This window comes from Nycticebus coucang, chromosome 7 (genome assembly GCF_027406575.1).
Source record: "Nycticebus coucang isolate mNycCou1 chromosome 7, mNycCou1.pri, whole genome shotgun sequence".
NCBI classification, from domain to species: Eukaryota; Metazoa; Chordata; class Mammalia; order Primates; family Lorisidae; genus Nycticebus; species Nycticebus coucang.
The window spans coordinates 124,490,418-124,506,489 of NC_069786.1; the positions used below are offsets into that span (position 1 = coordinate 124,490,418).

At 41.3% G+C, this 16,072-nt stretch overlaps 1 protein-coding gene across 1 annotated transcript; it reads right to left on the reverse strand.

The window, feature by feature from the left end:
• Window positions 1-1,816: 1,816 nt before the first annotated feature.
• Window positions 1,817-15,602, reverse strand: TM4SF20 (transmembrane 4 L six family member 20). Its single transcript, XM_053598310.1, has 4 exons — window positions 15,381-15,602; window positions 9,668-9,733; window positions 6,308-6,459; window positions 1,817-3,996 (listed from the first exon to the last, which is right to left on the reverse strand). Exons 1-4 carry the CDS (start codon window positions 15,561-15,563, stop codon window positions 3,759-3,761), a joined length of 639 nt encoding a protein of 212 aa, XP_053454285.1. The 5' UTR covers window positions 15,564-15,602; the 3' UTR covers window positions 1,817-3,758.
• Between the last annotated feature and the right edge of the window lie 470 nt (window positions 15,603-16,072).

The following is a 16,072-nucleotide window of genomic DNA, read 5'->3' on the forward strand; positions in this document are numbered from 1 at the left end:
GTGCTTATAGGTGTACAGACGTCCGTTTGCAAGTTTAGGGACCAGACCCAAAGCTAGCATACTCCCAGATAATACTACCCTCAGGTGGCCTGGGCTTTAGCCATTTAATCCGCGGTAACAGTTTCGGTTAAGACTAAAATAGCGAAGAAATCACTTCCTAGCTCTTTCAGCTGACTGTGCTCCTGCCAGCCATCCTTTCTTTTGCCTTCTGAAATGGGAGGCTTAACTTTTTCCTGACTACTTCAGTAGAGAACTGGAGTCATCTCTCTCACCTCTAGCATGAGAAAATTGTAAGCACCATCGCTGATCCTTGCTCACTCAAATGCAGTGAGCCGTCATAGTCATTTTGCTTGTGTTTTTTTTTTTTTTTTGTAGAGACAGAGTCTCACTGTACCGCCCTCCGGTAGAGTGCCGTGGCGTCACACGGCTCACAGCAACCTCCAGCTCTTGGGCTTACGCGATTCTCTTGCCTCAGCCTCCCTAGCAGCTGGGACTACAGGCGCCCGCCACCACGCCCGGCTATTTTTTTGTTGCAGTTTGGCCGGGGCTGGGTTTGAACCCGCCACCCTCGGCATATGGGGCCGGCGCCCTACTCACTGAGCCACAGGCGCCGCCCTTGCTTGTGTTTTAATCCCATGGCAATTAGCAGTTTGACATTCATTTAATCAGCTCTGAATCTTCCCTGAAAGCTGGGTACTAAAGATAGGATTTGCTAGTTCATTCAACTAAGCACTTACAATGACCCTACTTTGTCTTAGTATTCTAGGTACTCATTGGACCAGAACTGAATAAAAGAAACATGCCCCTGTATCTGCAGAGCTGATGGTCTCACAGGGGGCCGGTGGGATTTGTGAAGCAAACACAGATGAAACACTTTTGCCCTGGTGATAAATGCTGTAAATGAGAGCATGCTGAAGGAGTGAGTACAGGGAAACGGACTTTTCAGTAGACAGGGTGGCCTGTCAGAAAAAGGCAGCATTTGTGCTGAAGGATGAGAAGACTCAGCCAGAGGAAAGGCAGGTAGAGGGCGAGGTGAGAATGGGAACTGGGTGTGGGGGAGAAAAGGCCTCACTGAGGACCTGAAGCAGGAAAGGGCTAATGAATAAATGGGCAAGAAGGAAGTGGCCCCTGATCCCTTAAGTTCCATTGTGATGTATTTAGAAATAAACATGTTACATCCTGACAGGTATGATAATAGTGGCTTTTGGTTAAGTGCTGACTTAGTTTATTGAAGTCATGCACATTGGGAAGCTTTGCTCAAGGAGGAGGTGTTTAAGCCGGGCCTGACAGATGAGTCAGTGTCTGTAAGAGTGTAGAGAGAATGTCTTTATATAGGAACTGGGTTTAGTAAAAAAAGGCTTATGGTTCTTGGTGTTACTAATTTATTTTGGCAACTATAATATAGGTATTATAAATTATTTCTGGAACCTTAAGTGAGCATAAAAAATTAAAATACAGGAATGATAGCATTCAGAAAATTGTAGGTTTTTAGTTTTGTCTGGTTACAGCATTTTAATGTGGCAAATAAACTAGCCCATCTTTTAAAGATGGGCATATATAGAAACCTACTTTTTTTGTTTGTTTTTTTGAGACAGAGTCTCACTATGTCACCCTTGGTAGAGTGCCGTGGCATCACAGCTCACAGCAACCTCAAACTCTTGAGCCTCCCTAGTAGCTGTAACTACAGGTGCCCGCCACAACACCCAGCTATTTTTGTTGTTGTTGTTGTTGTCATTGTTCTTTAGCTGGCCCGGGCTGAGTTTGAACCCGCTACCCTCGGTGTTGTGGCTATTGCTGTAACCACTGTGCTATGGGCGCTGAGCCAGAAATGAACTTGTGAAACACTTTTTTTCTAGGTATTTTTTATTATTATAAATAAGATAAAAACGGAAAATTAGGAGAGTATAATGAATTGCCATGTACCCATTACCAAAACATAACAATGAATATTTTTCTATTGCTTTTTTTAGTTCTGTTTTTAAAACATGGCATTTTCCTGCTAAACATATACATAAACATTTCTAACAACAACAACAAAAAAGACATTTCTCTGTACATGTTGAGCATCCCTAATATGAAAATCCAAAGTGCTCCAAAATCTGAAATTTTTTTTTTTTTTTTTTGAGACAGTCTTACTCTGTCACCCTCAGAAGAGAACTGTGGCATCATAGCTCACAGCAACCTCAAACTCATGGGCTCAAGCTCATGCCTCAGCTCAGTCCTCTTGCCTCAGCTTCCTGAGTAGCTGAGACTACAGGCGCTGGCTAATTTTTTTCTTTCTTTTTTCTTTTCTTTTTTTTTTTTTTAGTAGAGACAGGGTCCTCACTCTTGTTCATGCTGGTCTCAAAGTCCTAAATTCAAGCACAAAATCTGAAACTTTTTGAACACTAGTAACACCCCAGGTGGAAAATTCCATACCTGTCTTCATGTGATGGGTCACAGTCAAAATGTAGTGAAAACTTCATTTCATGCACAAAGTTATTAAAAATACTGTATGAAATTCCCTCCAGATTATTCATATAAGGTATATATGAAAGACACGGATTCTGTGTATAGACTTGGGTCCCCTACCCAAGATAGCTCATTATATGTGAGATAGCTCAGTATTTGCCCAGTGCATGCAAATATTCCAAAACCCTAAATTCTAAATACTTCTGGTCCTAGTCATTTCAGATAAGGGATATTCAACCTGTATAATCATAAAACCATTATCAGACTTACCAAAATTAACCATAATTTCGTAATATTATCTAACCCAATTCTTCTACCCACTTTTCCCAGTTATCCCTAACAAAATTTACAAAACACATTTAGTTGAAACATGTCTTTGTTCTCTTAATCTAGGACAGTTCCCTTAATCCATCCTACTTTTTTTTTTTTAAGAGACAGGGGTGATCGCCCAGGTTGGATAGTGCAGTGATCTGATAGATCACTACAGCCTCAAACTGAGCTCAAACTGTCATCCTGTCTCAGCCTCCGCAGTAGCTGGGACTGCAGGCCTGCAACAACATGCCCAGCTAATAATTCTCTCTCTCTTTCTCTCTCTCTCTCTTCTAATTTTTATTATTTTTATTTTATTTTATTTTTTGTAGAGAAGAGATCTTGAACTCCTGTGGTCAAGCAGTTCTTCCATCTTGGCTCCCAAAGTTCTCGGATTACAGGCCTACTCTTTTTTTTTTTAATTGAAAACAGTGCCATTTTTTACTGTACCACCATTGGGATTTATCTGAATGTTTCCTGCAAGCTGGGTATTAGGTCTAAAGAATTCATTACATTCAAGTTTTTTATATTTCTTTTTTCTTCTTTTTAAGTACAAAGAAGTAACAAACAAAAAGGTCCACAGGTGTATTTCCAGGATGGCTTCTGTTTCTTCTCACCCTCCTTCCCGCCTCCTCCCACTCTGCTTGTTCTTATCTCCACACACAACAGAATAGAAAGGCAGAAAATCCAAATGGAATTGGAATAGAAAGACGCAAACTAATTGAAAGCTTCTTTCTACTTGTCTCCAAAGTCAACCACTGACAGTCTTTCTGTTCTGCATGAAAGCATCATGTAGCATTTACAGCACGTGAGAAAGATTGATATTTTTTTTTTTTAGTCACCTCAACTTTGTTGACTTTGAAAACAACTTTTTGGACTACAAGGACTCATCACAGCTCTCTAGATAATGTTCCATTATTGAACTTCTGAAAGAGTGCATTGAAATTTAATTCTTAAATTATTTAAACTTGCGATGCTTCCATTTTATTCCAATTAAACTACACAGGTCGGTTTCGTTTAGAAACTCCACACAGACAGCCAAGGAAACCGATGACTATCTGACTGAGCCCAAAGAGGACCTCAAGAATTCCAACAAGCAGGAGACCTAAAAAGACTGAGAAGTGCACAATCGTGTGCTGGGACGTGGTGGTGTTGAAGGTGGGGTTATTGAGAATAGGAAGTATGCAGGAGTTATTGTAGAACCACTGGAGCGTGAAGGATTCTGGATGAATGTCACTGGAAAACAGGAGAAAAGACAAAATTAAGGAATACAGCATTGTGCCCAGAAAGGAACAAGTAGAGTGAAACAGAATACTTCAGAAATAATGTGCCCAGAAACGATAGCTAAGACAGGGTTTCTGAGCATGTGTCCATAAACCCTAATACTCACAAAACTGTATTCATGACATAGCTCACTATTTAACAAGCATTTCTGTAGTACTTCTTTCTACCCTTAGGTTGAACATATATGAAATTGCCATTTTTTATATGTCATAAATGATTATTTATCAATGGTTTTGTGTGGTTTGGCCTATTTATGCAGGCACCCTTCTATGCACTAGAGATGTGAAAATAAAATAAAGGATTCCTCTCCTTTATTTTATTTATTTTATTTTACTTTATTATTATTTTTTTTTTGAGACAGAATCTCAAGCTGTTGCCCTAGGTAGAGTGCTGTGGCATCACAGCTCACAGCAACCTCAAACTCTTGGGTTTAAGTAATTCTCTTGCCTTAGCCTCCCAAGTAGCTGGGACTACAGGCGCCCGCCACAATGGCCCGGCTATTTTTTTGTTGTTGCAGTTGTCATTGTTTTTTAACTGGCCGGGGCTGGGTTCGAACCTGCCAGCCCTGGTGTATGTGGCTGGCATCCTACCCACTGAGCTATGAGCGCCACTCATCTCCTTTATTTTTATGTTTTATTTTCTTATTGTATTTTATTGGGAAAAGAGTCTCACTCTGTTGCTCCAGCCTAGGGTGCCTAGCAAACAGCAACTTCAGACTCCTGGGGTCAAGAGATCCTCTAGCCTCTGTCTACTGAGTAGGTGGGACTACAGGCGCTCGCCACAACACCCAGCTATTTTTAGAGGTGGGGTTTCACTCTAGCTCAGGCTGGTCTTGAACTCCTGAGCTCAAGGGATCCTCCCTCCTTGGTCTCCCGGAGTGCTGGGATTACAGGCATGAGCCACTGCGCCTGGCCAGATCCCCTCCTTTGAAGAAACTCAGTTCTCAGTGCAGAACTGCAGTGTTACATCTGCTCTTCAACCAGATGTTCAGTTTTTACTTACAAAAGACATTTTAAATACGTCTGATTAAAGCAATTGATCCCTGTTCTAACAGAGCTATGGAAATGAAGATTGTTTACCCTAATATATCTATCTTAAGATGATTTTTCTTTGGTTTATTATAGAGTAAGATGGTGTGTTCTTTGGGAATTTGCACTTCTGGATGCCAGTAACATTCGACATAGAAAACAATAGTGTTTTTGGTACATGGAATATGAGTCTGCTTTGCAAAATTTGCAGCCAGCATAGGACGATGCTGTTATAATTGTTTGCTAGTTTAGTCCATCTCCCCGACTGCACTGAGCAGCTGTGCCTGTAGTCCCAGCTACTCACTCTTCCAAGTGCTGGTACATAGAGGGCTGTTCTTTCTTAAAGATTAACTGTTCCAGCATCTGTGGTAGAAATCTCTCATCTACTTGAAATCTAGTACTAAGGGGAGTTTCTTTGGTTTTTGATTCAAAACAACTGTGCTATGCAAATTGAGAGACTTTTTAATGTAGCAATGTAAAGGAAAGGAGAAAAACAATTTTTTTATGGAACTACGAAAGTAAATTCTGGTTATTTACCAACTGAGCAGCTATACAGAGAGCTAATGAATAGGATTGTCTCTCTTCCAATATTTACAAATTGTGCTTAGATTTAATCACATAATCATCTTAAAGACAACAATGAGTTATTTACATGTAACTCTTCAGTATTATGTATTATTCCAGGACTTTAAATTTTGACTTGTTCCCATGCCTACAGTAATATCTGTATGAATCCATTAGCTGCTTTATTTCATTTAGGGCCTAGGCAAGGCTCTACAATTTATTTCATATGTTTTTATTAAAGTGAAAAATTATAAATGTAAGATGTGCTCCTGGTTTACAAATTTAATTAGTTCAGAAGTGTAGAAAGTGAATGTTCCTCCCACTCCCTTGGGATACGCCCCTTTACCATTCCTCAAGGATGAAAGTTAAGTTTCTGGCGTATATTTCCAGAAAGTTTTCTAAATACGAACACTCATGTAACCTTAGGTTTTCAAAAGACAAGCATAAGCTATTTCGGATCACCTAGTCCCAGAGCATCCTGAATGTCACAGTTGCTCCCATTCCTGTATGCAATTATGCAAGTTGGGAAAAACATGCTAAATCCCTATGAATCTGAGCGTCCCAGGAGTTGCATCCAAGAAAAACCTGGTGTCACCCCAGTACTGCCCTGCTGTAATCTGACCAGCTGCAGCCGTGTGAGGTGGTAGGACGAGGAAGATCAGATTGCTCACCTCAAGTTTTTGAATGAAAATTCGCATTTGGCGGAACTGTTGGCTTGAGAGCTACACACGAGAGGGCCTTCTGAGAGAGCCTGGAGCGACACGAGCATACAGTACACAGCACCGATGATGGTGATCACACTGAACAGTGACGAGAGAAACATCTGGAAAACAACAGAGCCACACGCATGTTACTGCGTGTCCTCGGCCTGTTTCAAGTTCCACCAACACATGCAGCCTTTTTAATCAGCTGTGGCCTTTCTCCAGTCACCCCTTAGTCCAGATCATAAGATTATAGTTTGGTTCGGTGAATATCATAAGAAGGAGCCAGAAGACAAAGTCTGCCATTTGATCACACCCAATAAGGATGGTTGGGCTTGCCACTGTCTCAACAAATCCCAGCTTTTATATTCCTGAGCCTTGTCTGTTTCATCTGCTTTCTATTTCATGTCCTTCCTACTTGATAGAACCTTGACTAGATCTTAACAACCTACATTTTGGTGTCTGGTCTCTTGGCTTCCAAATCTTTAATCTAAATTTGGCCCTGATGTGCCATGTGAGCAGGGACCAGCACCCTGTAGAGTGCCAATCAACAGACTTGGAACTGGACATCCCAACCTCTGCACTCTGACATCGGGGCACTGTAGGCCAGGATGTTCAGCAGTATCCCCGGTCTCTACCCAGTAGATGCCAATGCCGTCCCTGCCCTCCCAGCCCAACTGTTGTCTCCAGATGTTGCCAAATGTCCCCTTGGGGTGGAGGTGGGAGGCTAAAATCATCCCCAGTGGAGGATCATAAACATCGACAGCACGGATGGAGTGATCAAAGTCATGTCCACCTTATTCTGAAAGTTCTTCTGTTGTTTCAGTTGTTAGTCAAGGATGATTATTGCAAAATCAATAGAAGTAAAGTGAGGGACGCTTCTTTTCCTTCGGCACAGCAATACTGCAGCTTCTGGAGTGGCTACCTGTACACGTGTGGTTGTGTTGAGGAAAGTTTACTTTACATAGATTGTCTCATTCTCTCAATAACTCCAGGAGATAGATAGGATTATTTCCCTTTTATGAATGAGAAAACTGCATTTCATGGAGGTTGACAAACTTGTCGGCATCTCACAGCTGGGAGAGGCTTTAATCACTGTACTACCTTCCAGCGGAAAGCAGAGAGTGGTGGGTCTGGAGTCTAACCCCAGTTCTGATTCCTCCACACTACTGGCATCTGTGCAAGTTACTTAAATTGACCCAGCAAAACCATTTTGTATTCAGAAACAAAATCAAGAACTAGAAAAAGGGAAGAAGCAAGGAACAGTGAAAACAGCCTTTCTCACCCCTTTCCCTCCCTCCCAAGATTCAGCCTTCCTCGCTTTTGGGATGCTTTGGTCTTATCCAGACCTCAAAGACACCAGCTATGACTTAAACATACATGGCTGCCGACAACTCAGAAAAGTTGCTAAGAGCTTTTTATATGACACTTAATCAATATAAACTGGTGATTATTTATTTGTTTTATTTATTTATTTACTGTTTTGAGACCGAGTCTCACTCAGTCACCCTAGGGTTGAAAGCTGTGGCGTCACAGCTCACAGCAACCTCAAACTCTTGGGCTCAAGCAAGCCTCTTGCCTCAGCCTCCCCAGTAGCTAGGACTACAGGTGCCAACCACAACACCTGGCTAGTTTTTCTATTTTTTGGTGGAGAGGGGTTCTCACTTTGGTCAGGCTAGTCTTGAACTCCTCAGGTCAGGCAATCCATTTGCCTCAGTCTCCCAGAGTGCTGGAATTTACGGGTATGGGGGAGCAAATCCTCCTAGTGAGTTAAGCCCAGCACAAAAAGTGGCTTGGTTATTCCAACCTCAGTGTGTCCTCAAAGGAGAGAGAACACTTCACTGATCATTGAAAAAAAATATGAGGCTCAGCACCTGTTGCTCAGTGGCTAGGGTGCCAGCCACATACACCGGAGCTGGCGGGGTCGAATCCAGCCCGGGCTTGCCAAACAACAATGACAACTACAACCAAAACGTAACCGGGCATTGTGGCAGGCGTCTATAGTCCCAGCTACTTGGGAGGCTGAGGCAAGAGAATCACTTAAGCCCAAGAGTTGGAGGTTGCTGTGAGCTGTGATGCCAGAGCACTCTACCAAGGGCAACAAAGTGAGAATTTGTCTCAAAAAAAAAAAAGAAAGAAAGAAAAGAAATATGAAAGAATATCTGCAGGAGGAAAACAGATTCTTAATGGAAATACGATTTGAGAGAAAAATGTTATCATTTGTAGATAGTGGCAGGGGAGATAGAAAACTAATATTTATTGAATGCCTAAATTGTGTCAAGAACAAAGATAGACTAGAAGTAATTATTATAATTCTCGATAAATAGATGTATTATCAGAAGAAAAGGAATTTTATAAAAATATTCTGTTGTGGATATAAATATATATTCCCTTTAAAACAGTGGGTGGATTAGAATCACCCTGGGTGCTTCTGGAAAATACTGATGCAGAATCTCTGGGGGCTACCTAGGCGGTGGTGTCTTTAAAATCTCCCCAGATGATTCTAATGTTCCCACCTGTCCAAGGACCTTTGCTTTGAAACCTCAAGCTCTGCCAGGCTATTTACTGTAACTGCTTGTTAGTGATCTAACCCTTCCTGAAGGAGTTCTGAGAGCCCTGGACATTCTTTGACAGCAAAGTTCACGGTATAAGTTGTGTAAAGATGGTGAATTTTGGAGTTTGGTGGACTTGGAAACCAATCCACTTGCTAGCTGTTCTACACTGGTCAATTACTCACTCACTCTGAGCATCAGTTTCTTGGCCAATGAAACATAGACCTCACTCTTTCCCACATGAAGGTTTTAAGATTAAATGAGAGAGCTTATTTTAAAGTGTTCTGAGCAGAATAGCACTTAGGTTAATGAATATAAATTTACTTATAATTTAGTTACAACTTTACACATAGTAGATAGGTATTAAATGTTTAAAAACTAACATAACTAGTGTCTCCTTTAACGGGACAAGGGCAATTATTCTAATGCTAGCAAACCGATCTTTCATATGCATGAGAGAACGTACAATACAAGGTCCCCAAATGCTTTATACACACCACAAAACTAACAAGTATTTGAGTATTAGGAAATTGATTACAGCTTTGGATGTGACTTGTAAATCTTTCTTTGAAAACCTTTTGATTGGTCAACTGAAGACTGAGCTACATTTTTATGGGAAAAGAGAAACCCCTTCTACTTCCCCTGGTCCCATATAATCACCCCGAACAGTACGTTTTCTAAGGCTGTGGCAATCCACAGATGACGCAGGGCGGTTTGCTGGGATGTCAGTAACCATTATTCACGCACTCCGCCTCCGAGCCCGCCGTGCAGTACTCACCCCGGTTCTGTTGTTGCAGCACTGTCTTTTTCTTGCTGCCAAAGCCATCGTTGTTGCTGGAATGACCTGGAAATTACATCAACAGGAAAGATGAGTAGTATCACTTCTCATCAGACACAGGAGCAGGGGTCTCTGCCTGCCATTTACCACCTGCTGTAGGAAATCAAGGCTCCAGTGAATAAAAAGGAAACTTAGCGATATCCTTGGTCTTGTGAAAGTTGTGATCCCAATTTCAACCACAGTGATTAAAGGGTGCTGGAGGGGGCAGCTCAAGATAGCAATTTTAAAGTCTCCCATCCACGTTTTTAGTTTACTCCGAGTTATTTGCAGAGGGACTTGGATTTTAAACAGATGAGGATGTCTTATTGATGCATCATTTTAGAAAAAAATTCTTCTGAAAGAATTGGTTGTGGGCAGTGCCTGTGGCTCACTGGGTAGGGCGCCGGCCCCACCTACCCAGGGTGGCGGGTTCGAACCTGGCCCTGGCCAAACTGCAACAAAAAAATAGCTGGCTGTTGTGGCGGGTGCCTGTAGTCCCAGCTACTCAGGAGGCTGAGACAAGAGAATCACCTAAGCCCAGGAGTTGGAGGTTGCTGTGAGCTGTGTGACGCCACAGCACTCTACCGAGGGTGATAAAGTGAGACTCTGTCTCTACAAAAAAAAAAAAAAAAGAATTGGCTGCATCATCCAAAGTTTACTTTTTTTTTAAGTTACTACAACCTACGGCCACTTATCCAGTTTCCCATAAATCATCTGAATTAGCCTGGCAGGCCTCCAGAAAGAAATTGATGGCTCTGTTTGCCAGACATCACTTTCTTCTCCCGGGGTCCCCGCCATCTCTCTGATTTCTCCAACCTCGTGTCTGAGAATTATTTTTATTCCACATTCCCCTTTTACTGCTGTTGTCATGATGTGTTCTAACCTGACTTTACACTGACATTCAGCCGTCTGTGTATTCACATTCTGTGTTAACCGACGTACACGTTGCCTAGGAAGGCTGTAAGAAATACCACTATCTTCCCAGGACTTGGGTTTCAATAGCTATGACTAGAAATTCTTCCTGGGGGGAGTTCTGTATCCTTGGAGGGTGGAATGTAAATTAGTGCCTGACACTTGAGAAATGTCCGCGTGTTTCCGCCATCTCAGCACAGCTGTCCCAGAGTCATTTTCTCCCTCCTTGGGTTCCATTTTTCTAACACGTCACTGAGCTCTAACACATGCCAGGTGCTGCCGCAGGTGCCTTCCACGCTGGAAGTCACTGCAGCCTCGTAGCAATCCCAGGAGGAACGTGCTACTATTCACCCCCTTCATGCATGAGAAGACCAGGCACAGAAGGTTTGAGTAACTTGCCAAAGAAAGGGGAGAGTTGTGACTCAAACTGGGCCTTTGGGCTCTGGAGCCTGGACTCTTAGCCACTGTCCCACGCTGGCTTGATGGTTCTATAATTCTCCCCTGTTCCTACCTAGAATTTGCTCTCTCATCCTTCCCTCCTCCACCACCGCTCTTGCTCATCTCATTGTCCTCCGAACTGCTTCTCTCATCCATTTCTCCATGCCCTCATCTACCTTTGTTCTTTCAGAACAGGTCCAACCGTGAGGTGTTTTACAAGGCGGCTTTCCTAACTTCGCCTCATCTCTTCACGTGCTGACCTCACGCCACTTTCTTACCAAGCTTCGCTTACACATTTTCTTGAACAGCAACATCCTTATAATTTAAGGCCACATATATTTATGGCTGCCCAGCAATGCCAGGGCATAGCTGAAAGCCCAGAAGAAAAGGGGAAAGAAAGCCAGGGGTCCTGCCTCAGGCCTGTAATCCAGCATTTTGAGAGGCTGAGGTGGGAGGATCACTTGAGCCCAGGAATTTGAAATCAGTCTGGGCAACATAGCAGGACCGTGTCTCTGTAAAATAAACCAGGCATGGTGGTGTGCAGCCATAGTACTAGCTACTTGGGAGTTTAAGACGGGAGGATCACTTGACCCCAGAAGTTCAAAGTTACAGTGTGTGCTATGATTGAGCACCAACTGTGCTTCAGGTTGGTGACAGGGTATGACTCTATATCCAAAAAATGTAAAGAGAAAAGAAATTTTAGCACCCAAATAGGCAGTGATTTTCAACTGGTGTGCCATGAAAAATTTTAAAGACTGCTAATTAAATTATTTTCAAAAGAAGTTCGAAGCACAGGAAGCATATTCTTTTTTTTACCTTTTTTTTTTTTTTTGAGCAATGTAATTTAAGTGTGCCATGGAAGTTTAACGATAGGTTTAAGCGTGATATAAAAAGGTTGAAAAACATTGCAAATAGGTGTAAGCATTCCTGCACTGAAACTCTTCCATTGTAAACAATACTGGCCTTCTGAGTTTAGGAAACAAATCATTTAGAAGAATTGGCAAACTACAGCCTACCATCTCTCCGTTTGTAAATAAATTTTTATTGGAATACAGCCATGCCCATTTATTTCTATATGTTTGCACACCTACAGTAGAGTTGAGTAGCTGTGGAAGAGACTGCCTTGCAAAGCCTGAACTATTCACAATCTGGCTCTTTACAGAAAAAATTTGCCAACTACTGATTTGGAAGATTAATGAATCTTTTAAAAGTAGACCAATATTATTTTGTAATTATGGAAAAATTACTCCATTTTCCTTATTGGTGTAAATTAATTCTGCTAACTTTCTTGAGGGTTAGTTTATTTCAAGAAAGCTAAATGTTTACTTCTATGATTCTCTTGCAAAAGGGTTTTATAAAGCATCAGTAGCTTATAGTGTATGAGTCACCACCCAGTGACTTCATGGTATGATACCACATCTTTGTTATATCATTACGGGTAACTTGATAACTCACTGAATTTCAACTATTTTGGCCCTTCAGAACTTTGGGAATTGGAGGGGTTCTTTATGGGATGAACAATAAAATATGAATGAGAGAGAGAGAAGCTGAATTCTAAACCTTTCAGACACTCTCCTGCCAAAATGAGTAATTATTGCTCTTTCTCTTCAATTCCTAAACTTATTTGAATGCCTGAAAGTTTTATAAAATTAGAAGTCTTATTAGTCTTTAATTTTTACAAGGAAAGGAAGTGTTGTTCATTCTTCCTTATAGAAACCTATACCTTAGTAAAGTTTTCAAAGTAAGTTGTAAGGTTTTACAAAGGAAATAGAGAAAAACCTTAGACCATGAAAAATTCTTTGATAGGATTTGGATTTTTAGGAGTTCTCTAAGTACTGAAATGTAACACACAAAGCCACAGCTCATCATAAATATATTATTTTTTTTTTTTGGCCAGGGCTAGGTTTGAACCTGCCACCTCCGGCATGTGGGACCGGCGCCCTACTCCTTGAGCCACAGGTGCCACCCCATCATAAATATAAAAAAATCACATTTTTGCAAATGTTGTCATGCATAATATCTTTCAACCTGTTTTAACTTTCAGCAATTTCTTCACTAGTAAGATTTCAATAATGGATTTTGATGGGTTCCATTATGTAAGAAGTGAACTCAGTGAATGAACATGAGGAAGATCAGGCTTACAATTAACTTCATATCAAATAAAATGGCCTTTCTGTTTATAGTTTTTAAGGGAAATTTTTGAGATTTTTAAAGCACTCAAACAAATAACAATCTGTATCCATTTTTCCACTTAGCAGATAAGAGGTTAAAGATAACGAAGTATGTAACGTTTTTACTCTTAGTCATAGTTTCAAAAGATAACAAGGTTCACCTCTGTTCTGAGTAAGTCATAAAACCACAAAATGAATATATTTCATGAAGTGATCAATAATGAGTTCCATAGTTTGTATTCTTAGCTGCTTCCTGCTAGCAATTGTTTTTGAAACAGTACTAATTTGAAATTTTGTAGCAGTTTGCGAAGGATTTTAAGAATTCTATCCAAAGTGCTCATCAGAGGCAGTGATTTCTTCTCTATGTACTTTTCTGTGGTTTTTGCATGTTCAATATTTTGGACTCGTCAGTACTTTTATGGATGTTAGAAAGGGCATAATTCTTTTTGGAAATGATAATTCTTCCATATTCTCTACGTAGCTGAGGACCATGAAAATACACACTTGTATTCTAAGCTCTTCTTTCACTCCCCTCCTTGCTTGTGGGCATAGCCTGCAGTTTACGAGGATTTATCTTTAAAGTTTGGGCTTTTCAAAAGTTGGTTTGATGCTTTAATGACATTCTGTTATACTGAATAATAGAGATGCCTCGTGTTGACACCTTTTGTTAATATGTATTGAGAGTAATAAAGTAAATTTAACTGTGGAACAAGGAAGCTCAGATTATCTGGAACCACGTCACAGGTTTATATAACCTGTCTATGATTCAGTTTCCTGGTCACTTAACTTTATAAATCAAGCCACAGATTGTACCTTTCACCTCTGGCAGCCTGAGACAGGTGTTAAGGATTATGGTGGAACAGAGGCTTTGGCGTTAGATAAATCTGGAATTGGGTTTGTCACCCACTATGTGACTTTTTTAAGATTCTGTATGCTGGTCTGTAAAATGTAAATGATGATATCTTCCCAGAGTATTATAGAGATGAAATGAAACAGGAATATACTGTGTGAATTCAGCAGTTTGCAGTCGGTCATATGTTACAACTTTACAGAAACAAAATCATAGGATAAATGATTTGTTCACAGTAATACATTGGAGACAAAACCATAGCAGAGATATTCTGGGAGATCTGAAAATAGTATTCCACAATAAAAGTGCGTCCTCCTGAGACCTGCTGCAGAACCCCCAGGGGAAAGTCTGTGAGTCTACTGGGAGTGCCTGAGGGACTCATAGGAGTTATAGTCAGAAGTTCTGTTTTGCTCTGCTCTGCTGCAAAAGCGGACCCATTAGGAATCATCAAACTATTAACCAAGCTTGACGATGTTCTAGGTCTAGGATTTATGTAATAGCTGAGTCAAAACGTCCATGGGACCAGAGACCTAAGACGTCAAGTCCTTGTCTGTCTAGCTACAGGCATGCAACATTCACACCTCACAGCTGCCATCCAGAATAGTCATTGTGCATGGGAAGGTTTCCCACTGCTATTGTGTCCCCTGTAAATACTTAGAGACTGGGGTGGAGCAAAGGGAAGTTGAGGGAATGAATTCACAAGGGCCCCAACGCTAACTATAAAGCTTAGAAGAGCAGGCAACATGTGAAGAAATGTGCAAGGTAATGGCCTGACCAGCTTTTATCTTTATTTTATTTTATTTTATGTATTTGAGACAGAGTCTCAAGCTGTCACCCTGGGTAGAGTGCTGTGGCATCACAACTCACAGCAACCTCAAACTCCTGGGCTTAAGCGATTCTCTTGCCTCAGCCTCCCAAGTAGCTGGGACTATAGGCGCCCACCACAACGCCCAGCTATTTTTTGGTTGTAGTTGTCATTGTGTTTGGCATGCCCAGGCTGGATTCCAACCCGCCAGCTCCCATATATGTGGCTGGTGCCCTAGCCGCTTGAGCCACAGGCGCTGAGCCATGACCAGCTTTTATCAACTTATTATTTTTTCCTCAAGCTCTCTAGCCTGTACCACATAGTTTACCTAATTAATCATGCTTCACTGACAACCAGTAAAAAATTAATACATTATCACTGTCTCTAATTGTATCCTAAGCCAAGGTATAACTAACTGCAAGGCTGAAAGATAGCCTTTAGAGGTCTGGTGAAATAGGTAGGCCCTGGTCCAAATCAAGTCAAATAAATATTACTCACCATCAGACCTGCTCCTATAATTCCTGGGAACCAGCCCTCAAAGCAGGAGATGGGATTTTGAAAAGACTGGTCTTCCTCCAGCAGGTTCATGACCAGAGGAATGGCATTGAGGATCACCCCTAGCAGCAGGAGGACCAGCAGGCCGAACCCATTGCAGGACGTCCATCCTTCACAGCAGCTCATGGCCACCCCGCGTGCAGGCAGGAAGCTTGGCAATGTGACTGCTTACATGGCACCACGTGCCTTTTATCCCAACCTTCTGGTTAAAATTTAGCACTTACTAAAATGAATTGTGGAAAGTGGTTCAGAGTCCAGCAGGGCGGGACGCAATTATGACGACTGTGATGAAAGCTAAGGGTAATTTTATATCATGACGGGGAAAAGGGAGGGATCCAGAAAAAAAATCTGTGCTTTCTGTGAGATAAATGTATGCATGTTGTTAAAAAACAACATGGGTTTAAGATAAACTCTTCTAGCCCGCTCCTTTACCTGTATGCCTTAATAAAAAGTTGAACCAGTTAACATAATTTTTTCCTATATTATTCTCAGCTATGGAAGTTTCCTATTTCAAAATTGTTTAACAAGAACATGAATAAATGTGAGATTGGGAGAAAAGTATTTTCTCTGTGCAAATGTTCTTGATTAGTCAAAATGTTAGGGTTCATTTTCAGGCTGCAAGCTCACAGGCACAC

Coding starts and splice junctions, on each gene's coding strand:
- TM4SF20 (XM_053598310.1), bottom strand. CDS start 15,563: ATGAGCTGCTGTGAAGGATGGACGTCCTGCAATGGGTTCGGCCTGCTG. Junction 9,734..15,380: donor TTATAGGAGCAGGTCTGATG/GTGAGTAATATT, acceptor TGTAATTTCCAG/GTCATTCCAGCAACAACGAT. Junction 6,460..9,667: donor GCTGCAACAACAGAACCGGG/GTGAGTACTGCA, acceptor GTTGTTTTCCAG/ATGTTTCTCTCGTCACTGTT.